A 25,320-nucleotide genomic window follows, 5' to 3' on the forward strand; every position below is an offset into this window, starting at 1 on the left:
GGCAGCTTCTAGCAGCTTCTCACAGAAGCCACCCCTGTAGCCCCCCTGCCACCAAAACCTGGCCTTGCAAACCCGATACAATTCTTCAGATTCACAGCCTGACATCAGTATAAAAGAAATATTTCAGAATTACAAGGCAAATTGATGATTACAAACATACAAAATATTTTGATAGACTGAAATACTGACGTGAAAATGAATCACAGAAAGATTATTCCAAGACAGGAGTAGTAGAAAGTGCAGTCCCAACTATCAGCCTAGGATTCACTGGCTTGGAGGTATGATATCATATTCCCTCATGTGAGGTTTCAAAGACAAATTATGCTGAAAACCACATCACTGAGTTGTATCAGGAATCAATTGAAGCAATTAAAGAACTACAGTTTAAGGGAGTCTGTAAGATTTGGTTACATTTACTGGAACGAACTGCAGACCTTCCAAAAGCAAACTTTGCATCAGAGAAAAAGCATTTTAGAATGTTACAATACTATTGGCTTCTTTTCTCCAGTCCTTTTAGTGTAATTGCATCATAGGAAACATAAACCTAAAACTGTTTTTACTTGTAGATGAACTTCTGTTGAGAAATGAAACAGATCCAAAGCCTGTAGTGCTGAAACAGTGTGAGCTCAGCAAGCATCCTTTCAGTTCTGAAAAAGGATGAAACTTATGATCTAAATCCTCAAAGAATATACATTGCTAAAGCAAAGTTCATTAGCTGCACAGAAGCAGCATAGAAATGGAAAAAGACCATTAAAATGGTTAGTCATGAAAATTGTCTTCTAAATTATGTGAAAGGCAGAATAATGACAAAAGTTGCTGTTAAATTGCCAGTGGAAAAGCTCTCCTGAAAGACGTCCAGTGCTGTGTAAGTAATAATACGGTATGTTGAGGTGTTAAGTTAGTATCACATTCAGGAAACAAATCACGGATCATAAACATAAGTGGTTGGGCTAAAGAGGAGTAATATTTGTCCTGATTGCCAGTGATCACAAAGAGCACATATTCAATGTATTTTCAGGAAGTGAAGGAAATCTGCCCAATATTCAGTTTCTTTAGGGAATGTTTGTTCAAAAGAATGTTGTATTCAACAGTCAAGAAAGCAGAAGTATATGGCACATCAACAAGGCACCACAGGAAATAATGTTCTCATTCCTAATGTAGATGCTCCAGGACAGTGGGGGAACTGTTTATTTTTTAAAAAAAAATGAATATATGTTATTAATCTAGTGAAGGAAAATAGCAGCATTATGGGGTCCAGGAACAAAGGTGTTGTGAGAGATATGAATGGAAAAGAAACCATCTCTCAAAGTCTAGACATAAGGCTCACTGAAGAATTCTTAACTTTTGAAGAGGTACTATATATATAAACATTGAATGGGAGCCCAAGAAGAAGAAATTTAAGTACAGTGCTATTTTCATCTCATATATTAGTGTTGTACTATGTATTGGTGAGTTGTATGGAGTAATAGACTTCAGCGTCTAGGAAGAGATAGAGCTCCTCAGTAAACAGTTTCCTTTTCTCACCATGCCTGTAACTCGTAAACTCCGCAACCCAAAATATCAGGGCTTCTAGCCACATCACAAGCCTTTCATGAGCTATGGGATGTCTCTATAACACCCCACAGAGGCCAATTAGAGAATAGTTAGAGAAATGCTGCATGAAGAATCCCCTGACTTTACCAAATACTTCAGAGTAGATGTTAATCAGATTGGTAAAGGTTTGCCGAGAAAAGCTTTCATGTTAGTCTCTCATGGTAGAGAGCAACAATTAAGATCTTGCTAGAGAATAGATAAAAGTCAAAAGTCACAGTATTCCTCACTGTCTATATGTGAAAAATTTGGTACCTTATATTAATGCATAGATGACAGGATCAAGCAAATAGATTATTCCTGTAGATGTTCTATATCCAGAATTCAAGAAAACTTGATCTCTTAAGCCACGATCACAGAAATGTTTTGACCGCTACTGAGTTGCATGAAAAAAGTTGTTAAGATGTGACCCCAAACCAGAATAGTCCTACCCAACAATGGCACATTTATAGCCCAGGATGAACCAGGACTAAATTTGCCACACTTTCAGATGTGTACCTTTCAACATGCTGCCTTTGACTAATGTCTTGGTAGCTGCAAGTGTGAAATTCATTCTGGATTTTGCCTTTGACTTTCTAGGCCTCCTGATCCAGCTTAGTGTTCGATGGGAGGTAAATGATGAGTGCAGGTGGCCAGAGGCGGGGAGGCTGGATGAGGGGGAGGGCCTTCCTCCTTCTGCAGCAGCTAGCAATTAATTCTGCTCAAGTCCTGGCAGGAACTCGCCACCCCCTTAGTTTTCGATGAAAAATCAATCTCCTCTATCTTTGATCAGATTATAGCTTATCCCCAAAGATTTATAAGTGAACAAACAGCATACCTGCCAATCTTCACTGCATTTATGAATGGGTTCATAGTCCTTCAGGGTTTATTTGCCTTGCTACAGAATTAAATTGAAAATATCTGAAATATCCGAGACATTAATTATGGGATCTCCTTAATTTGCCAGAGCTTGTCTACAACAAAGAATTTGGTCTGTGGAGAATGTTAGAAAGGTTTTCAATAGCTAGCGGAGACATGAAATCAAACGTAACAGAAACAAACATTTGTTCATGTGATGAGGACCCTGCTGTATTAGCTACAAGGGCCAGGGCTTCATTTGGAAAATCAAAGATTCCTCCACTAGCATTGTGAATAGACATTATCTTAAAAGAGTAGAAATAATAAGTTAAAAACTGAAAAAGCAAATGTAGGCATGTGCTCTTCTGGAGGATTATTTAGTTGTGGCTCTTGTTGCAATCACAGACACCTGGGAACACTTACAGCTTGAGCTGAAAAAGAAAAGTCAGAGAGAAGGATGGCAAGGATTGTCAAGCAATACAGAATTACTTCCATGCTAATCCAGTGATTCTCAAGCAGAACGCTTCATCCTGAAAAAGAGCTGACCTAGCAAGGTGTGATAAAATCTACAAAATCATGAATAGCAGAAAGAGGATGGTTAACAACAGTTGTTCATTGCCTCCACCCTTCCTCCTCTCCAGCATCCTCCCTCTTCTCCCCCCTCCTCCTCACAGGACTAGGCGCTCTCCCACCTGCCCCACATCCATTAATGTCTGGAGGGCAAGGTGAGGAGAGAGAAGGGGGAGCAGACTTCCAGGCATGGTGGTACAGCCCCTCCGCGCACTTCTCCCCAACCCCCCAAAAAAGCAAAAGACAGAAAAAAGGGGGGAGAAGAGAGAGGGAGAAATTGTTAAAAGCAGCAAAAATATCCCAAAGTAAAATCCAAAACAGATGCTGCATCTGAGCAGGCAGCAAGAGTGCTTTTGCATCATGGCAGCAGCAACTGGCAGTTCTCCATGGAGCAGCACAGATACTTGGTGGCAGCTAGGAATGCACCTGCTCGCTGCACCAGATGCTGCCAACGCGCTGTCCTGCCATCACGCCATGACCCTGAACTTAGAGATGTCTGAAATGTCAATGCTGCCTGAGGAGACCGATGAGGATGACAAGGAGCCACAGTCCCACCACCCCTGCCACCACTCCCATGCTGAGGATGAGGAGGAGGAAGAGGACAAAGAGGATGTGGGTGACCTCCATGACAACACCCTGCTACTACAGTGTGACTGTACAGATTCTCTCATGGGAAGCTTTCCCTTCTCTTGTTGGATATAAGAAAAACATAGATAAACACTATGGGAACTGAGAATGTTTTTGGAATGGGTGTTGAGACACGTCAACCAATCACCCCGAGGGGTGGGTGATTAGTGGCCAATCCGAATGGATTTCTCTGCACTGTAAAACTGAGTTTTTCATAATAAAGTCTCTTCTCCGCTTGACTTTGTATATCCTGTTAACTGAGTTTCGCTCCGTTACCGGTTCAACAGCGACATCTGGTGACCACCGACGTGTACTACACGCGCTGCTGTGAGGTACGACCGCACATTCCCCCCCGCCCGCCCGTACGGCTTGGGGGTCGGAAGGAAAATGGACCTTCCCCCGCCAAAAGACAGCCTCTTGCTGTCCCTCCTGAAGGACTCCTGGGGCGGTCAGAAGGTCAGATGGAGCCCTGTTAAACTGGGCTGTGAGCCATGGCTTCTCGGATGTGTTGGAGGCGGAAGTGGACTCAGCTCTGTGGCTGCGGGTCGGGGGCGTGCTCTTGAGAGAGTTGGTGTACGGGAATCCAAAAACTGTGCGTTTATATCGCACATGGAGGCGGATCTGGGATTTCTTAAGACAGGAAGAACCTTGGATAGGGGAAGATGATCTCTCTCTCTGTCTAGATTCCTTGCTCTCGGCTAAAGAGAGCCGGTTTGAGGAGTCCCCGCCCCGGGCCGACCCGGACATGGCGGATGCGTCCGCCCAGCACAAATATACCTTGCCACGGGACTATGTCTCTCCTAAGTACCCACATCCTCTGGATCAGCTGGTGGAGGTGTTGAAACAGGAAAAGAACCGGCAGGGTTCTGCAGTTACTGCCTCCGCACCGCCGCCGGTTCCCCCGCGAAACGCCGCGGCCCCTCCCCCCGGGCCGGAGCCGCCGGCGCGGCCCGGGCACGGCTGAACCCGGTCCTGTCCGTTCAAACCGCAGACTCGGGAATGCCGATGCTAGCACAAACCTCGCGACCTGGCACGGCGCGGCCCAAACCACAAGCGGCCACTGCCCCGGGTGGCCTTTTAGAGGCTGCAACCGCGCCTGGGCCGGAAGGAAATCCCCTCCCATCGGCTTCGTATGCGCCGTATCGGTTCCTTCAAGATGGTGGCCGCGGGCCTTCCGGGACAAAACACCCAAACGCCAGCCGCACAAAAACCTGGGATTCCGCAGGAGTCACCCCTCCTCTTGAACTGGCTTTTAATGGATATCCTGAGTGAGCTCACCGGAATCCGCCAGGACTTGGCGGAGACCCGTTTGCGTGAGACCCCCTCACCCGGGGCGGGTTGGCCCGGAAGTGCCTGCTCCGGCAACCCGGAAGCCGGCCGGGATTCATCCCGCGGCAACAGCGGAAGTGCCCGCAGGGGCGCATAGGTTCCGGGCAGGACACGCCTGTCCCAGCGACAGTTCCGGTGGCAGAGGCGACCCCAGCACGGCATGCTGAACTAGCTGCTTCTGTGCCGGCGCAGCAGACAATTTTAACTGATGCTGTGCCAGTGCAACCAGCGGGGCCCCCCAATGTTCTACCTGTGTCGCTGCCTTCTCCGCACGCCACTCCGAGCTCCGCCGCCGTGCCGTCTCTCGGCACAATGGCTGCATCCGGCCAGACTCCGTCGTTTGTGATAGGGCTTGCAGATAAGCCCCAGTCTGACGACTCAGACAGCGAATTAGACGAAGTGCCTGCTCCAGGGTGAAAAGCTGCGGAGGCAGGGCGGCGGAAGAAGCGCCTGCTTCAGAACCGCCCTTGAACATTCCCAGACTGTACGGTGACGGTGTGCCCAAGGAACCCCCAGCATTTCTAGGAATCAGTAAAGTTGGGCGTGCTGGAGGCGGGAAATTGGAAGCTTTTAGAGAAACTAGGGTTGCCAGACCAGACAGGAGGCCCTGAAGGGAATCTGGTGGCTGCTACAGCACCTCCAGGAGGTGTACCAGCAGATCAAGGTGATACTAGCACCCCACAAGGGGATGCCCAAGCCTTTCCTGTGTTCAAGGCTCCCCCGAATTTGAGTCAGGCACACAGCCATGACGTCATTGCATGGAAGGTGGCGCAAGACTTGCAAACGAAGGTAGCACAATATGGCTTTGGATCCCCTGTGGATATGCAAATTATTAGAGTGATAAATACTGACCTGCTTGTTCCATTCGATATTAAGCATTTGGGTCAAGTTCTGTTTCAGCCTGTACAATATGAAGTTTTTGAGAGTAATTGGAGAAAAATGGCTGAAAAACATGCAATGCAGAATATGCACTTGCCTCCTGACAACCCTAGACATGCGGTTGGGGTGGATGTCCTTATGGGAACAAATTTTTTTTCTAGCCCCAACATCCAAGCTACTTGGGATCCTTGGATCCTGGAGCAGGCCCAACAAGATAGGTATGGGAGCCATCACGAAAACCATAGACATGGCTGCCCCACAAACACGGTATTCGAAAATATCTCAGGAGCAGTCTGAGCTTATCCTGACTTTTGTAGAGAAGGTAGCTGCAGCCCTGGAAAAGCAGGTGGAAGATGATTCATTGAGACAGATATTGTGCAAACAGTTGGCAAGAGACAATGCCAATGACGAGTGTAGAAAGATCATAGATGCCCTACCAGGGGAACCTACACTCGCAGAAATGGTAGAAGCTTGCGCTAAGGTGGGATCAGGGAACCAAAAGAGGTCTGCCTTGGCTGCACTTCTACCGCCTGGTCAGGTACCCCCGATCGTGGACAAAAGCAGCCCAAGGCTGGGAACAAACGGAAACGAGTTAAATCAAAGCAGAAGGAAAATTCGGAGAACGGGGTCCCCAGTGCAGGAGGTGTGGTAGGCCAGGTCACTGTTCAGACTGTTGCAGGTCTCAGTACCATGTAGATGGTCAACCTCTGTTGGGAAATGCGAAGAGGAGTGCAAAAAGGGGGAGTTGCCCTCTGATGCAAACGTTCCCCCAGAACAGGGCGATGGCACAGGCCTATCCAGTCAATTTGGAGATGGCACCCAAGGACCAGCCCTAGTTGACGTCTACATCACAAGAATAGTCATCCTAGAATCTGGTAGCACCCATAGGGTTCCCATGGGTGCACATGGACCCCTAGATCAGGGATTCAGTATGCTGCTTGTGGGGAGGTCTGATGTCACCCACCAAGGGATTTTTGTCCACCCAGAAGTTATAGATGCTGATTTTACAGGCCAGATTCATGCTACGGTTTCCACGTCAAATCCCCCTGTCACTATCCCTGAAAAGACTCACATTGCTCAATTAGTGCCTTTTGAGTCTTGTGTCCCCAGGACAGAACAACAAGCTTGCGGAGGTAAGAGTGCTGAATCGCCGGGACTTCCGCTGGTCTGCTGGGCTGCTGACATTTCTATTCCAAGGCCACAGATGACACGTACCCTCGTCCTGCCGAAAGCTCGTCTGCACCGGATTTGGCTCCAAGGTTTGATTGATACTGGTGCTGATGTAATGATTCTCTCCTCCTCTTCATGGCCTTCTTCATGGCCTCTAGCCCCTGCGGAATCAGCCATTGCAGGGCTAGGAGGAACCACACAGAGCTGACTGAGCAAACGACCTGTGTTGGTGAAAGACTCGGAGGGACACACGGCCTCAATCCGGCTCTATGTTGCTTCGGCTTCAGTTAACCTTTGGGGACGGGATGAGTTGGCAGCCTGGGGGGTGCAAATCATGACAAATTTTTAATAGGGGTCACTGTGTGCAAGGGGGCACTGTATTCCACGCTATCTCTGTGATGGCTGACCAAAACACCCATATGGGAACCACAGTGGCCCCTGCCAAAAGAGAAATTAGTCGCCCTTTGTCAGCTGGTTCAGGAGCAATTGCAACAGGGACGCACTGAGCCTTCTACCAGTCCCTGGAACACCCCTGTTTTCATAATAAAGAAAAGTCGGGGAAATGGAGATTGTTGCAAGATCTCCGGAAAGTTAATGCAGTGGTGGACAGTATGGGGAGCTTGCAGCCTGGTATGCCCTCACCCACAATGATCCCCACAGGGTGGGAAATTTTGATCATTGATTTGAAAGATTGTTTTTTCACTATTGTTTTGCACCCCAATGACAGACCAAAATTTGCCTTTACTGTGCCTGCAATAAACAACACTGAGCCTGTAAAGAGATTTCAATGGAAAGTGTTACCTCAGGGCATGAAAAACAGCCCGACTATCTGTCAATGGTATGTCGCTCAGGCTTTGTCCAGAATCCACAAACAGTTTCCTGAGGCACTCTGCTACCATTATATGGATGATATCCTGGTGGCAGCAGCCACCCAGGATGAGTTGCAGAGGTTACAGCCTCGATTGCTCACTGCCCTGCATTCCTATGGGTTGCAAGTGGCTCTGGAGAAAGTTCAACCGCAGCCTCTTAAGAAATATTTAGAAGTCAAAATCTTGGATCGAACCATACAACACCAAGAGGTGCAATTCTCAGACTATTAAGACCCTGAATAATGCCCAGAAATTGCTGGGTATCATCAATTGGTTACGTCCATATTTAGGACTAACCACCACACACTTTCCCTGCTTTTTAATATTTTAAAGGGGGACTCTGATCTAAACTCACCTCGGAAATTGACTCCTGAGGTGCGACGAGTGCTGAATGAGGTGCAACAAGCTGTTTCTGCTCATCAGGTTTATCGAGTGGACCCCTCTACTGATATCACTGTTTTCATTACTGCTCCAGACCTCCATCCTACAGGTATCATTGGCCAGTGGAACAAACAATGGGATGACCCTTTGCATATCCTGGAATGGGTTTTTTTGCCCCATCAGCCAAAAAAGACAGCGCCCACATTGTTCGAATTGATCACTTGTCTGATAATTAAATGCCGATATCGGTGTTTACAATTGATGGCAGCGGATCCTTCAATGATTGTTGTTCCGGTATCATGGGACAGCTTTGAATGGAGCCTTGCTAAAAATGCTCCTTTGCAAAGTGCACTGCAAAACTTCTCAGGGCAGATTGCTTACCACCTGTGGGGGTGCGGCGGCCCGATGCTGCGGATCCCGAGTCCCCGAGGCCGGCGGTCGGCGTAATCCACGGGGACGCTGCCGAGGATGCCATCGCCTGGGACTCGGAGGAGGCCGGGCCGTAAACCGCTCTCTCCCTCCCCTGGAAAGTTTTCCTAAGCTTATTGGTTTAAGGTTTGCTTCCCCGCCCCGATCACCGCCCCCGCTGCTTGCCCACACTAGAATGTTCTGCTGCCGGGCTTTCCCCATGAGTTGCTTGTAATCCCCTCCCTACTTATATTTCATTTGCTCCCCCGCTTGTCCCTCATGTTGTCCCGGAGCCCCGTGGGCTCCGCCCCTGCTGTTCCTCCCCGGGAAACCCCGTATTTCCCCCTAAAAACCCCTTCCCTTTGTTCTCTCGGTGTGGTGTGGCCGCGACCCCAGCCCCGCCGGGTTCTGCACCCGGCAGCTGCGTGGACCGCCCCACCCGAGAGCCCCCAGTGTGCCTCCCCGCGCCGCTTCTCCTGAATAAACTGCACACTGGCGACTCTCAACTCGTAGCACTCTCTTTATCACGGGAAGCGACCAGCGACTCCACGGCGTTCCTGCCCGGCAGGCACCCGCCTCCGCCGCGTGGTCCCCGCCGCTCCAAAGGAGCGACCCTGGGAACACCGAGGCTGACTGCAGCCGCCTCTGGACAGAGCCGAACAGCCGGGAGGGCTGAGAGCTTGGGCCAGGTGAGGCCCCCGAGGTCTCCCGAAGCCCCGGAGCTCGTTGGGGCCAGGCGGCCGGGCCCCGCCGGACCCCCTTTACAACTTCAAGTGGCGCCGTCAACGTGACCCTCCGAACCTGCCTTCGCTCCTTGGAAGGGAAGAGTGGAGATCTGTTGTTCCGCCACCCGGCGAGTTGCAGCACCCTCCCTGGACTACATCGAGAGGTGCTCCTTGCCGGCACTGCCAGCCCCGTGAGCCCCGTGAACCGACCGCGCCGCTTTGTGTTCGGGTGAGTTGGTAGGGAAAGGGGTTCCCTAGCTTGCCCTCTTTTCATTTAATTTTTCGTTCGGATCGGTCGGGTGAGAGTTTGGTTCGGCTAACCTCTATCTCGGGTGGAAAAGATGGGAGTTAACCTAACCAAAAAGCAACGAGAATTTTATGTTTCCATTAAAACCTCCCTCCGAGTAGCGAAATTTTCTTTTCCCTCCCCGCTCCTAAAACGCTTTGTTAAATTTATTTTTGCTGAATTTCCCGATGTTTCTCCCCAAGATGCTAATTCCATCGATTTTTGGCGTGGGGTCCGCTCGCGCATGAACCAGCTTTTGTCCCGTGGGGACAAGCGAGTGGACCAGTTTTTCGGGATTTTAACGCAGATTTTCCACGCTTTCCGTCCCTCCCTTCGGAGCGCGGGAGTCCCTGCTAACCCTTCCCCGTCTGCCCGTTCCTCAACTAACCCCAGCCCCTGTCCTTCTCGAGGCGACCGCGGCGGCTCAGAACGTCCGCGGACACGGAGTTCTCATCTAGTCTCCGGCGCCCCCGCGGTCACTTCGTCCCCTGCCTGGGAGGGAGAACGCGCGACCCTCTCGGGCACCCCCGGTTCTGTCTCTCCTAACCCCTCTTCCCGAGTTGATTCGTCCCTGGTAGTCCCCCGCAATCCCCGCTGTGTATCCTTTTGTCTCCCCGGAGAGCCACGAAGGAGCGGCGGCTGGCAGCAGGATGGCGCCTGCCGCGTGGCTTTCCCATCCCCCATCCCCTCTCCCTATAATTCTCCCGTTCCCGCTGCTTCTTCGGCTTTCCCGCCGAGCCCCTTCCCTGATCCCTCCCCCTGGGCGGCCTATCCATCACCGTGCGGGCACACCCCCTCCCTCGGACCCTCCGCCCCTGCGCCCAACCCCTTTATCCCGACCCCGCCTACCTCCCCTTTCCCACCGAAACCCCACCTCTTCCTCGACTCCTCCCCGGGACCTTCGTCAGTCGCCCCTCCCTATGTTCCGCCCCTTCCTAACCCCTCCCCGGAGGCGGGTCTTCCCGGTTCCCACGGCTACCCTTCCGGCGTCCGCCGGAAGGACGCCATCTTGGATCCCCTTACCCACGATGACCGGAAGGAGGCCATCTTTGTTGGTCCTCCAACGGTCCCTGACCGGAAGGAGGCCATCTTTGTTGGTCCTCCAACGGTCCCTGACCGGAAGGAGGCCATCTTTGTTGGTCCTCCAACGGTCCCTGACCGGAAGGAGGCCATCTTGGGTGGGTCCTCCGGCTTGGTTGGGAAAGGTTGTCACCTAGATCCGGAACCGGGGAGCCTCCAGGCCCCCTTCGCCGCACCAGTCCGCGTTTCGGGGCAACGCGATCACCCACGGTGGGAGCCCTTTGATAGGGCCGCGCTCAAAGACCTGGCCAAAACGCAAAAGGAGTTTGGCCGGGACTCGAACTATTTCAGAGCAGTCCTTCACGCCACTCTCACCGGCGTCCCTCTAGTTCCCTCCGACATCAAATTAGTGATGTCTTGTCTACTGTCCCCCGTTGAATACCAAGAGTGGGAGGACGAGTGGAAAAGGCAGATCAGGGGGCTAGAGCGACTGCTTCCTGGGCACGGCACTCCAAACGGCCCCACCTTCGAGTTGTTGTTGGGTGAGGGGGATTACTCTAAACCCCAGACGCAAGCCCGAGAGATACCCATTAACATTCTGGTGTCTCTCGCTGGTGCAGCGGAGAGGGTACTGCTTGGTATCCCTCCGGTGGATGCCCCTACCATCCCCTACTTGGAGATATTCCAAGGGCCTGACGAGGCCTTCCCCAGTTTTGTTGATAAATTAAAACAGGCCATCGATCGTCAGGTCCCCGACCACACCATCAGGGAGCAGCTGCTTGTGGACGGGGCAATCACCAGATCCAACACCATCTGCAAAGAAATCATATTGTCCCTGCCACATGACCCACGGCCGACCATCGCCCAGATGGTCAGTGCCTGTCGGCGCCTGGCTGCTGTCAAGGCGCTGAATGCTAACACCTCTCAGGCACTGGCCATCCGAAACACCTATGCCACCTGTAACCGGTGTGGCAAAAGAGGACACTTCGCCGCAGACTGCCCCACGCCGGTCGAGGAAATTTCCAAGTTCTCCCGCTCTCCTGCTCCTGCCCCTGCCCGCGCCCAGCGTCCTTCCCCCATGTCCCTAACTGACCCTTCCTCGTTTCCACCTCCCTTCCCTGCTGGCCAGGAAAACTGAGAGCGCAGCGTGAGATGCCGGCCTCACGCTGCCAACAGCCACCGGCCGGCCTCGACCCCACGGATTTCCAGCAGGCGTGGGTCGATGATGACTGTATCATACCCGGATGTGACTCTTTTCTTGTTAGACTAAAGTGTGACTTTCCTGACGCTCTTGTCCTTGCCATTTCAGATGCGGACGCCGGACCCAAAGGGATTGCCATCATCCCTTCCTTGATCAGAGTGGATGCAGAGGGGTTCTTTCCACTCCAGGTTGAAGTTGCCGACCCCCCTCTTATCCTCTCTAGGAATCAGGTCGTGGCCAGGATCAAGGTCATCCCGTTCCACGCTATCCTCACGGAACGACCGCTGGTTGCCTGGTCCGAGGCGGGTGGTAAGGAGAGGCCAATGCTTACTTGTGGCCTTTCCCAGAAGGGAAGCAACATCTCCCTTACTGGCATGATTGACACTGGTGCGGATGTCACGGTCATCTCCTCGGCGAGTTGGCCGTCGGCATGGGCCAAGGAGCCTGTGGCTCAGTCGTTGAAAGGTGTGGGAGGATATACTCCTGCAGAGCGGAGTTCCATCCCCGTTCTAATTGAAGGCCCCGAGGGTCGCATCGCCACCGTGCGGCCATTCATCATCAACTCGGGATTCAACCTGTGGGGGAGAGACACTATGTCCCAATGGGGTGCCCGAGTCGAATTGGCTCCGGCTCGGGATTTTTTGATTGGGGTCACTGGTGAGCGCCCGACCCAGCCATTGATTTGGCTCACTGATAAACCTGTCTGGGTCGACCAGTGGCCTTTGCCTATACACAAATTAAGAGCGCTCGAAGAGCTCGTTGAGGAGCAACTGGAGAAGGGGCACATCGTGCCCTCGACCAGTCCATGGAACTCGCCCGTCTTCGTTATCAAGAAGGCGGGAGGGACCAAATGGAGGCTCCTCCATGACCTCAGAAAAATAAACGAAGTCATTGAGGACATGGGGCCTCTCCAGCCCGGGTTGCCATCACCTTCAATGCTCCCGCGGGACTGGAAGATTGCAGTGGTGGACATAAAGGACTGCTTCTTCCAGATCCCCCTGCACCCAGACGATGCGCCCAGGTTTGCCTTTTCAGTTCCCTCCACCAACAGGGAACGCCCAATGTGCCGCTATCACTGGCGAGTGCTCCCGCAAGGGATGAAAAACTCCCCCACCATTTGCCAGTGGTATGTGGACAGCATTCTCGCACCAGTGCGAGAGGTCACGGGTGAGTCAATCATTGTCCATTATATGGATGCTGTATTGGTCTGTTCGCCAACCGAAGCCATCTTGCGGACAGCACTCTCTAGAGTCGTGGGGGCCCTAGAGAGCGAAGGGTTTGAGATCCAACCCTCCAAAGTCCAGGTGACGGCGCCGTGGAGATACCTGGGAGCAAAAATTGAGGAGCAAACAATAACACCCTTGCCAATCAAAATTATTGACAATCCATCTAACCTGCAGGAAATGCACCAGCTCTGTGGTGCCATCAACTGGATTCGGCCCCTGATCGGCATCTCCTCGGAAGACCTGGTCCCGCTGTTTTCCCTCCTGTGTGGAGATCGCGACCTGACCTCCCCAAGGACATTGACCCCGGAAGCGCGGGAATCCATCAGAAAGGTACAGAACGCCCTGAAAACATGTCGCGTTCATCGATGCGACCCCAAATTGCCCTTTAATTTGGCCATCCTAGGTAAAATGCCCCACCTGCACGGGCTCATCTTTCAATGGGACCTGAAAGACATGGAGAACCGACTGCTCATTATTGAGTGGGTCTTCCTGCCTATCTCGTCCCCCAAAGTTGTAGTTTCGCCACTGGACAAGGCGGCGCAGCTTGTTAGACGAGCGAGGTCCCGCCTGTCCACCCTAGCAGGACGTGAGTTCGCATACATCCACGTTCCATTCGACACAAAATCATTCGAATTTGCCTTGCTAAAGAGTGAGGAGATGCAGCTAGCACTTGAATCGTTTCCCGGCCAGGTTGTTACCTGGTTTCCAAAACATAAGATATTCGCAATATCTGAACTAAAAATTGTTCTTGACCGTGTCCAAAGTCGGAAACCCCTCAGTGCTCCGACACTTTTCACTGACGGCTCGGGCACATCAGGAAAATCGGTGATTGCCTGGTGGAACCCCTCGACAGAGCGGTGGGATTGCGATGTCGAGATCGTTTCTGGGTCCGCCCAGGTGGCCGAGCTCGCAGCCGCCGTCAGAGCATTTGAGCGCTTTCCGGGACCCTTCAATCTGGTTACTGATTCGGCCTATGTAGCGGGGATCGTTTCAAGGGCTGAGGACAGTTGGCTGTCCAGCTCCTCCAACCCAAAAATTAATTGCTTGGTCAAGAGGCTCAAGACAGCCATTTCCCACCGTGACCAACCCTTCTACGTGATGCATGTGCGTTCACACACTGACCTTCCGGGTCCTATCACGGAAGGGAATAGGGTGGCAGACGCGCTCGCTGCGCCTGTGCATGTTGCCAACGTGCCTGATCGATTCCAGCAGGCATCGCTGAGCCATGCACTCTTTCACCAAAATGTCCCGGCCTTGAGGCGAATGTTTGAGTTAACAGTGGACCAAGCCAAGGCCATTGTGGCGGCCTGTCCCCATTGTCAACCCCTCCAGATTACATCCATGGGGTCTGGAATCAACCCCAGAGGGCTTAATAGTGGGGAACTTTGGCAGTCAGATGTCACGCACGTGCCTGAATTTGGCCGACTAAAATATGTACATGTGAGCGTAGACACCTTTTCAGGCGCGATCTTTGCCACCGCACATTCGGGGGAAAAGGCGAAGGATGCAATTTCGCACTTCCTGCAGGCCTTCGCCGTCCTGGGTATTCCTAAAGAGGTTAAGACGGACAACGGTCCGTGTTACACCTCTGGACCAGTGAGGAAATTTTTCCTCCAGTGGGGCATTTCCCACACCACCGGGATTCCCCACTCAGCCACGGGTCAGGCCCTGGTGGAAAGGGCCCATCGGTCCCTCAAGAGGGTGCTTCAGCAGCAAAAAGGGGGACCAGAAACAGAGACCCCGGCAAATCGGCTCGCCAGGGCTCTTTTTACTCTAAATTTTCTCAATTGCTCCGATAAGGAGCCAGACCCCCCGGTGGTTCGCCACTTTGCCAACCACACGCGAGCCAAGCTGAAGGAGCGCCCCCTTGTCCTGATCACGGAACCGGACTCCCTAAAGATCGTGGGTCCCTTCCCACTTATCATCTGGGGGCGTGGCTATTGCTGCGTCTCCACCTCTGAAGGGCCACGATGGGTCCCAGCTAAATTTGTCAAGCCTTTCCTAAAAGCAGGGCCACTCTCCCCGAGACCGGAGCCAAAGGACGTGACAGCGGCCCACTGGCGCCGCAAGAAGAAGGCGGAGACTCCACCTTCCTCACCTCGCCGCCTCCGACCCCACACTCGCAAGCAGAGCGTCTGAGTCACCAAGAGTCCATCCCGCAGTTCCCTGAGCCAGCCTCCCACTTCCCCCTCTTCCCTATGGCCTTTCCGTCCTCCCTCCTCCTCCTACCCCAACACGTGTTTCTTATGTTAATGCTGTTTTGTTTATCTCCACATTCAGTGGCCAAGATGCGCACCGTCACCCTCGCGCACCTTTTCCTCCTCCTCTTGACCATCGTCCCAGTCCAACCGTGGGTTGTGAGGCAGCCTAGCTCCAACGTCTGGGTGACTTCAGCCCGTGCCATGAACAAGGAGCAAATGTGTATCTGTTGATTTTTTGCTCCTTGCGCATGGACATGGCTGTCAACAGTTTGAGGGGCTCTGCTGCTTCAACCTATCCTCCAGGAGCCGTAGCATCCACCAGAGGCTGCAAGATATGAACGCCTTGATAAGAAACATCACCTTCGAGAGCAGCCTCTGGTTTGAAAGCACCGTGGATGGCGTCCGTCATGCTGTGAACTCCACGCTTTCCACCGTCGGAGGATGGGCCCACAAAGCACTGAAAGGACTGGGACTGCCCGAATGGGGAGCCACGCTTTTAAAAGACTGCATTATTGTTTTATTTGCTATTGCTTTAATTGCTGCTTCAGTTGCATTGATTAAGAAATATTTAGTTAAGCATATTCGCTCCTTATTTAGTAAAGAAGGGGGAGGTGTGGGGGTGCGGCGGCCCGATGCTGCGGATCCCGAGTCCCCGAGGCCGGCGGTCGGCGTAATCCACGGGGACGCTGCCGAGGATGCCATCGCCTGGGACTCGGAGGAGGCCGGGCCGTAAACCGCTCTCTCCCTCCCCTGGAAAGTTTTTCCTAAGCTTATTGGTTTAAAGTTTGCTTCCCCGCCCCTATCACCGCCCCCGCTGCTTGCCCACACTAGAATGTTCTGCTGCCGGGCTTTCCCCATGAGTTGCTTGTAATCCCCTCCCTACTTATATTTCATTTGCTCCCCCGCTTGTCCCTCATGTTGTCCCGGAGCCCCGTTGGCTCCGCCCCTGCTGTTCCTCCCCGGGAAGCCCCGTATTTCCCCCTAAAAACCCCTTCCCTTTGTTCTCTCGGTGTGGTGTGGCCGCGACCCCAGCCCCGCCGGGTTCTGCGCCCGACAGCTGCGTGGACCGCCCCACCCGAGAGCCCCCAGTGTGCCTCCCCCGCGCCGCTTCTCCTGAATAAACTGCACACTGCGGACTCTCAACTCGTAGCACTCTCTTTATCACGGGAAGCGACCAGCGACTCCACGGCGTTCCTGCCCGGCAGGCACCCGCCTCCGCCGCGTGGTCCCCGCCGCTCCAAAGGAGCGACCCTGGGAACACCGAGGCTGACTGCAGCCGCCTCTGGACAGAGCCGAACAGCCGGGAGGGCTGAGAGCTTGGGCCAGGTGAGGCCCCCGAGGTCTCCCGAAGCCCCGGAGCTCGTTGGGGCCAGGCGGCCGGGCCCCGCCGGACCCCCTTTACAACTTCAACCACCTGCCTGTTACAGAGTGGCTTCAAGATCGCGGTCATGAATCCTTAAAAGATTTGTGTGAGCAAGGCCATTGTTAGCTGAGGTAGGCCATACAGGCCACGGCAGTGCCCTTGAGCCCTGGGAATGCGCCGTGGTTAAGGTACCGGGGAGGCGCAGCAGTGCCCTTGAGCTCTGGGAAAGTGCCGCAGGAGATGTACCGGGGGGGGAACTTGCGTTTAACAAGAATGAGGGGGGAACCCTGAAAGTGTGAGAATGGAATGCATAGAATGCAGATTGTAACTTTTAGTAGTAAGCATAAGCACTTGTAACAATATATAAGCCACGCATACTGTGAAATAAATGGAGCTTGCATATAACTCACATTGAGCTGTTGCTTGCTTCCTCTCGCCTCCCGGCAAATGGTGACCCCGACGAGCAGGGACACTGATAACGGAACTTAGGACCCTGCTCCGACAAGCGGCGAGAACGGGAAAGCACCGATGCGCAGCGACCAGAGAGCTAAAGATCATCACCCCTTGTTCAGCAAGGGCCGATCCGAGCTTGGGCCGACCGAGAGGGGACCCACCGCCTGTGAGGACTACACTCTGATAAGCTGCGCGGCGATTGCGGAATGAATAGAGGAACCAGGCAGTGTGCTACTCTGCAGCGATGACCAAGATGTTTTAAATCCATTTTAAATCCAGCTGGACGAAAATGGAAAGAGAGGTAGCCCTGGACTTATTACAACGCTTTTTAGAAAAGCGGGGAGTAGGCAAAGATACCATGAAGCAATTAGCAGGACCAATTGCTGTGGGGAAAGCCAAAGGATTTTTTGCAGATCCTAATACAGTGTTTGAGGAGGGGGGGTGCGAAGTTATGGTGACTGTTTGCTTGATGGATTGCTTGATGGTGATAAGACGTGCTCATAGCTAGGAAAGCCATGGAGGGAAGTGATAAATTGCTTACAGCGATATAAGGCAGAAAATTGCTGCCGTGGCCACCGAGAAGCTGGGAGGGGCTGTTCGGGACGACCAGTCCAGGATAGGCACGGGGGTTGTGGGGGGTGAGCGACCCATTCCAGGCATGTTAGGCTTAGGTGCAGAGCTGCCCAGTTTGCCCCCAGTAGGGAAGTGTATGGTGCTAGGAGTACAAGGGTCACTGGCAAAGCACGGCGTTGCCGCGGGTATGGACCCTAATGTCCCAAGCCAAACTCAGCTCTGAACGGCTCCGCCGCCGGGCTCTGAGGAATCGGAGGAATGGCCCAGTGCACCTCCCCCACCTGAGGAGGATTACATCCCCCTCAAACCAGTGCCTCAGAATGATAGTCGATTAAGCGGCCAGCGGAGAATAGATTGGAGGAGAGTAGAAGAAAGGGCTGTGGAAGAAGGTGATATGGAGCTAGCAGAGGAAGTCAGAGCATTAAGTCGAGCGAATCAGGCGTTTCCTGTAATTTTTGAACCGCTAGAAAGGGGTGGGCTACAGGCGACCCATGCAGCTACCAACTGGAAGCTGCTCACCCAGCTGCATAGCACAGCTAGCGAGTCGGGTCTGCATGGTGAGCCCACGAGAATGATGCTGAATTATATTTGGGGAAGCTTTATACTGTGTCCAGAAGACATCAAAGGTATTATCAGAATGATTATGACCCAGTCGCAACAGTTGTTGTGGTAGGCTCACTGGCAACAGCTGTGCCAGGAATCAGCAAACCAGCAACGAGGTAATAACGATCCCCTGCGGGGGGTCATTCCAGAACAGCTAATGGGCCAGGGGCGATGGTTTACAATTATTGAGCAAATGCAGACAGGGCCAGACATTTTGCTAGAGTCTATGCGGACCGCACGGGAAGCCATAAACAGGGTGCGTACCGCCCCCCCTACACCGTCCTATATGTCTATCAAGCAGGGAAAGGATGAGTCATTTGCGAGCTTTGTTGATAAGGTTTCAGCAGCAATCATAGCCTCTGGGGTGGCACCATGGATGACAGGAGCATTTCTGCGTCAGTGTATGTTAGAAAATTTCAATCAGCAGACAAAGAACATCCTCATTATGCTTCCTGCAGACGCTACCATAGAAATGATGTTAGAACGAATGAGTCGGGTGCCTGTCGGTACCCAAACTTTTGTTGCAGAGTTGGTAACAGCTATGGGAGAAAAGTTAGGAGAAAAACTGGCTCAGGCACAGTCTCAAGCATTTGCTGTGCTAGGGCTGTTGCGACCACTTAGCGCATCTGCAGGCGGAATGAGACCAGGGAAAGCTGTTAAGTGCTATCGCTGTGGGGCCGAGGGACATTTAAGGAGGCAGTGTAGTGCTCCAGTGTGGTGTAACAACTGCAACCGAGACAGCCACTCCACAGCGGCTTGCCGGCAGTCGGGAAACGGGAGGAAGAGCGCATCCAGCCGCCGCGCCCCGACAACAGTAGCGGCTCTAGCCCTTTCTGCCGCAACGCCGACAGCCCTGCCTCTCGCTGTGTCAGCGGCGTCAGTTCAGCCTCCGTGCACGACTGCGTCTCTGCAGACGAGTCTGTCAACCATCAGCCCCTTCAGCCAGCACATGCCCTTCAGCCCGCCACAAGGGGGAGCCTCAGCCTGGACCTGGCAACAGCAGTAGGCACAACGCTTACCGACCTGCGCCCTGTGAAAATTCCAACTAGAATTCAGGGCCCACTGCGCATCGACAACAAACCTGTGGGCGCGCTCCTAGTGGGACGTTCTTCGGTGAGCATGAAAGGACTGTTTGTGTTACCAGGAATAACTGATGCTGATTTTATGGGAGAAATTTGCATTATGGTGCAGACTATGTTTCCTCCTATCTACATTCCCAAAGGCACCAGACTGGCTCAGCTTGTCCCACTCCCACACATGGCTGCACGGATGCAAGAGCATAACGCGCTTGCAGACCGAGGGGCCGCTGGATTTGGCTCTACTGGAGGACTTGCAATGCTGACAGTTCCGATGGCAGAATGGCCAGTTGTAGGGACCACTTGGACACGGAAAGGCATGTCCCAGACCTTGCCTGCGCTACTTGATACAGGTGCGGACATCACTATTATGGCCACAGCTTGCTGGCCACCGGACTGGCCACATCAGCACACCTTGAATGGAGTCGAAGGTGTGGGAGGTTCAATTTTTGTACAATGGAGCACTGACCCAATCCAAGTAGCCATTGAAGGCAGGGTGGCTACGATCCATGTAACCATCATGCCCTTACCTAGAGGAGTAAACGCCTTGATTGGCTGAGATGTACTAGATCAACTGGGACTTGTGTTGACCAATCAGCATTTTTAGGAGCGGTCGGTGCAGAATGGACTTTCCCGATCCAGCTCACATGGACTACCGATGAGCCGGTATGGATCGTGCAGTGGCCGCTGAAGAAGGAAAGTCTGGAACAAGCACAACATCTGGTACAAGAGCAACTGCAGCAGGGACATTTATGACCTTCTACAAGTCCCTGGAACACACCCACTTTTGTCATTAAGAAGAAATCCAGCAAATATAGACTTTTACATGACCTGTGAGCAGTCAATGCACAGATGCAGGCAATGGGGGCCCTGCAACCTGGACTGCCAAACCCTGCAATGCTCCCGGAAGGATGGCATTTACTGATAATTGACCTTAAGGACTGCTTTTTCACTATTAAACTGCATCCGGTTGACACCGCAAGATTTGCTTTTACCCTACCAACGCCCAACAAAGAGGCCCCTTTTCAGAGATTTGAATGGACTGTGCTGCTGCAGGGAATGAAAAACAGCCCCACCTTGTGTCAGTTGTTTGTGGCCAACGCGCTGCAACCCATTCGTATGGTGTGGCCAGAAACAATGATTTATCATTACATGGATGACATTTTATTTGCCCAAGCTCAAGCCTTTACCAGCAGCCAAGAGAAAATACTAGAACAACAGTTAAGCAGACATGGACTAATTATTGCTCCGGAGAAAATCCAGCGTAGCCCTGTTTGGAAATATTTGGGCTGGCAGATAACGGAAGGGCAAGTACGGCCACAAAAATTACAACTTGATACACAAGTGCAAACGCTACATGACGCACAGTGCCTCCTTGGCAATATTCAGTGGCTACGTCCAGTTGTGGGCATCTCAAACGACGATATTGATGCTCTTTGACCATTGCTGCAAGGCACTGACCCAGCACGGGCAGTGCATCCCACTCCAGAACAACAACAGATCATTCAACAGATTGGCACGCAGATTGCGCAGCGCTGGGTCGACCGTTGCAACCCGGATATCCCTGTGGATCTTACAATTTTAATTGGCTCCAAACAACTCTTTGGTGCACTCACGCAGTGCAAAAAGAAAAAGGGGGAGGATATGATAAAAGTATTAGAATGGCTGTTTACAAGCATCCAACCCAAAACTACAATTCAACAAAAAATTGACAATTTGGCCGAATTGGTCCAGAAGGGCCGCACCAGAATCTTGCAGCTCACAAGCCAGGAGCCAGGGACTGTTTATTTACCACTAAAATGACGAGATCTTGAGTGGTACCTGCAACATTCACAGGCCTTACAAGTTAGCTTGCTGTCTCAGGCAACGGACATTAATGTAGAGCCATTGCAATCCACCACCCTGCGCTGGGTGAGCAACCAAGATTGGATTACAATACCTAAAAGGAGCGAGCGTCCATTGCCAAATGTGGTGACAGTCTTCACAGATGCAGGAAAGAAATCTCGGCGTGCAGCGGCAACTTGGATGCAAGACAGCAAGTGGCATCATCAGATATTAGCCGCGGAAGAAAAGGACTCACTGCAGACCCTAGAATTGGCAGCAGTCGTTTGGACCTTTGTAAACTGGCACTCCACGGAACTAAATGTGGTTTCTGACTCCATGTATGTCACAGGCATAGTGCAGCGTATCGAGGATGCCCGACTCAAAGACTGCCAAAATAAACGGCTGTTCGAGCTATTGAGACAGCTGCAGGCTGCGATTCATCAACGAGAATGTGCCTATGCTGTAATTCATATATGAAGCCACAAATGGTCAGAAGGCCTTGGAGAAGGCAATGAGAGGGCAGATCACCTGGTTTCCGTAGCAGCACCACTGAGCGAATTTGTTAAAGCCAGAGAAGCTCACAACACCTTCCATCAAAATGCCAAAGGACTCTTCCACCAGTTCAAAATAACTATGGAAGAGGCAAGAGGCATCGTTAGGGCTTGCCCCAGTTGTAGCCACCATGGTCCAGGCTTGGGAATCGGGGTGAATCCCCGGGGTTTGGGGCCTTGTGAGCTTTGGCAAATGAACGTTACCCATGTTCAACAGTTTGGGCGTCTAAAGTATGTTCATGTCACGATTGATACATATAGCAGATTTGTGTGGGCTACGGCTCAGGCAGGGGAGAAGGCCTCCCACGTGATACGGCACTTGACAAGCTGCTTTGCTGTCATGGGAGTGCCTCAGCAAATTAAGACCGACAATGGACCCGCCTATGTCAGTGAAAGATTGCGATGATTCTGCCAACAATGGGGGGTCAAGCATACAACAGGCATTCCCCACTCACCAATGGGACAGGCCATTGTCGAACGAGCAAACCAAACCCTGAAGCGATACCTGGATAAGTTTGATGAAATCCGTGATACATACGAAAAGCTGTCTAAAACATTGTTTGTATTAAACTATTTGTGCATTTTTTCTGATCAAGATTCTCCTTCTGCACAGGTGCATGGCCGAGTTGCAGCCTCAGAGCATAAGGCACCTATGATGGTTATGTATCGCGACCCTTGCACAGGCCTGTGGCAAGGCCCAGCAGAGGTGAAATATGTAGGGCGTGGTTACATGTGTGTGCTTACATCCACAGGTGCACAGTGGGTCCCTGCGAAATGGACCAAGGCTGTTCCTCGTGCTGCTAGTGATCAAGATTCTGGTGTCGAGCCCAGCCACGACCTTCATAACGGAAGTTGAAGACAGACAAAACTTGTGGGTGACTTGGGCCAATGCAACACATAATCCAGAATTCTGCCTCAGCTTACAATCAGCTACTGCACCATTTAAAACATGCTTAGTTGGAATACCTTTGTTTAGTTTTGAAGTGTTTAGCAATTATAGCACGTATACAAAGTGTTCTACAGCAAAAAGCACCTCTTGGTGTGCTGCAAACTTAATCAACCGATTAAACAATACCTTGCCATGGGACCTGCAGGAGTTGCAACTCCTGGGCTCCATGAAAATTGGCAACACCTCTAGCAATTGGACCCAAACGTGTATTTGGTTTGGAGGCGGACAACAAAGCCTAAATCCATATCTAGGTCACTCTAACGAAGGCTGGACAAATGTCAGCCTGATAAATATAGCAGAGTACTCACACACTGTTAAAGGCAGCTATTGCGGAAGCAACAACAGTGTTAATCAAGGTTTGGGTGCTTTGGGAGCTGAAATAAAAAGACCACCAATTACAATTTGGAACAATAGAACACCCAAAGCGTTGCCCCCATCTGTGTTTTTGATATGTGGAGACAGGGCATGGCAAGGAATCCCTCATAACATTTTTGGCGGGCCATGCTATCTAGGAGAACTGCCACTTCTGGCACCCAGCCAACGCCTGTGGCTCAACATAACCACTGAGCCAGGGCGCCAGCGACGTTCACTTTCCCATCAACTGGACCCACAGTGCAAAGATGATGTTGAGTTGTGGTCTGTAACAGCTAAGGTGTTCACCTCCCTGTTTACCCCCGGAGTAGCCGCTGCAAATGCCCTTAGGCAGCTTGAGAAACTAGCATGCTGGACAGTTAAGCAAGCAAATGTTACTACTAATGTTATTTCCCAATTATTGATTGATCAAAAGCGCTTGCGACATGCTGTGCTTCAAAATCGAGCTGCCATTGATTTCTTATTGTTAGCTCAAGGCCATGGCTGTAAAGACTTTGAAGGGATGTGCTGCTTTAATTTGTCAGATCATAGCGATTCCATCCATAAGCAGCTACAGTGGCTGAAAAAATACACCTCCACAATTACAGTTGATATCAATCCTTTTGATAAAAGGTTATCATCCCTATTTGGAGGTCTGTCACCATGGCTAATAACCTTAATTAAAGAAGTCTTACGCTGGTTAGGAGTTTTTATACTAATAATTGTAGTGATAAGAATTGCTTACAGCTGCATTACAAAGCAAATTGATCAGGCAGCTAACAGGGTCTTGCTCGCACAAAGACAAGGAGAGGGAATTGTTACAGAATGGCTTCAAGATCGCGGTCATGAACCCTTAAAAGATTTGTGCGAGCAAGGTCATTGTTAGCTGAGGTAGGCCATACAGGCCGCGGCAGTGCCCTTGAGCCCTGGGAATGCGCCTTGGGAAAGGTACCGGGGAGGCGAAGCAGTGCCCTTGAGCTCTGGGAAAGTGCCGCGGGAGATGTACCGGGGGGGGGGAACTTGCGATTAACAAGAATGAGGGGGTGTCTTGGAGTGATGTTATGATAATCCTTTATCCCCTATTGTTGGCTTATATGCTCAAGAAAAAAAATGTGGTCCTGTCGTTTTAACTACATTCAGCCGCAGAGAGAAACGCGGGTTGTTTTGAAAACTTTTTCCCCAAGCCTCGCTTCGGGGGAGGATTCTTCGCTCGGCAGAGACTGCGCGCTGGACGGTGGTCAGAGTGAGCTCTGTTCCGGTTCTTTTTTTGTTCTTCTTTTTATTTTTTTTTCTTCTTTTTATTTTTTTTCTTCTTTTTATTGTTTTTTTCTTCGTTTGGACCCCTTTTTCTTCGATCTGCTTTGTCGCCCAAAGACCCAAGAGAGCCACAGGACAGCAGAGCTCTTGGGGAGCTCCACCTGGCCCCGGGGGGGGCGAGGAGGAGAGGGGCTGCGTCTGAGGAAAAGGACTTTTTAATCGGGTTTAATAACTCCTTTTCGCCTTGTTTTCCTCTTTCCCCTGTGCCTTGCAGGGCACTCTGCATGGTTTTGTTAAATAAATAGATTTTTCTTCACTTCCATCTAAGAGGTTCTGTTGTGGGTGGGTGTCGCTGTTGAGCCGCTAGCAGAGAAGAAAAACCCGGATTCTCAGTGTTGCATAGAAAAGAGAGATTTATTATTTTGAATCCAACCTATATAGGCTTTTCAGAGGTCACCCAGATTGGTCAGTCAGAAACCTCCCCCTAGGCCTGATTGGCCAGGCCTGAACTTGTCCAAATCTCGAGACACTGTTCTAACAACATCCAAACTTTATCTTTGTTTATAAAACACAGAAGAAGTTCTCGTGGGAAAGACCTGTGCTAGCCACAGGTGGGGGAGGGGGTGTCGGAGCCCTTTGCTCTCAGAGGAGAGAGAGTTTTATCATTAATCCAGGACAATATTTAGCGCCCAACTTAGGGGGCCTTGATTACTTGTTCTACACCTTTTGTGGGGTTAGAGAAAGTGAAGAAAAAACCCCTAATAATTACATTCTGGTTTTAAATGCTTTGTATTGAATTACAGCCATCAGTAGTCACTATGCTGTTTGATGGGAGGTTGTTTGATGTAATACTGTCTGTTTGGCACATAGGTTTGTTTCCCTACCAACAGGTAGGAGCAATCTTGTCCCTAATGTATAATTTCCACCAATCAGGGACACGACTCCGGCTTGTTATAGTAGTGTGCGTGATACTGACGATCTGTAAGAAGGTATGGGAAACA

At 51.5% G+C, this 25,320-nt stretch overlaps 1 protein-coding gene, 1 long non-coding RNA gene and 1 pseudogene across 2 annotated transcripts in view; 2 read left to right on the plus strand and 1 right to left on the minus strand.

Annotated features, from left to right (window-relative positions):
* The window catches only part of LOC146425670 (uncharacterized), a 420,136-nt gene that overhangs the window by 23,703 nt on the left and 371,113 nt on the right, over positions 1–25,320 (minus strand). The window lies entirely within an intron of this gene.
* Positions 5,489–6,948, plus strand: LOC146425672 (endogenous retrovirus group K member 5 Gag polyprotein-like; annotated as a pseudogene).
* Positions 22,762–24,506, plus strand: LOC146425673 (uncharacterized). The gene has a single exon (XM_085041670.1). It carries the CDS (start codon positions 22,878–22,880, stop codon positions 23,946–23,948), a length of 1,071 nt encoding a protein of 356 aa, XP_084897796.1. The 5' UTR covers positions 22,762–22,877; the 3' UTR covers positions 23,949–24,506.

This window comes from Lichenostomus cassidix, chromosome W (assembly GCF_008360975.1).
Source record: "Lichenostomus cassidix isolate B80296 chromosome W, HeHo_3.0, whole genome shotgun sequence".
Taxonomy (NCBI): Eukaryota; Metazoa; Chordata; class Aves; order Passeriformes; family Meliphagidae; genus Lichenostomus; species Lichenostomus cassidix.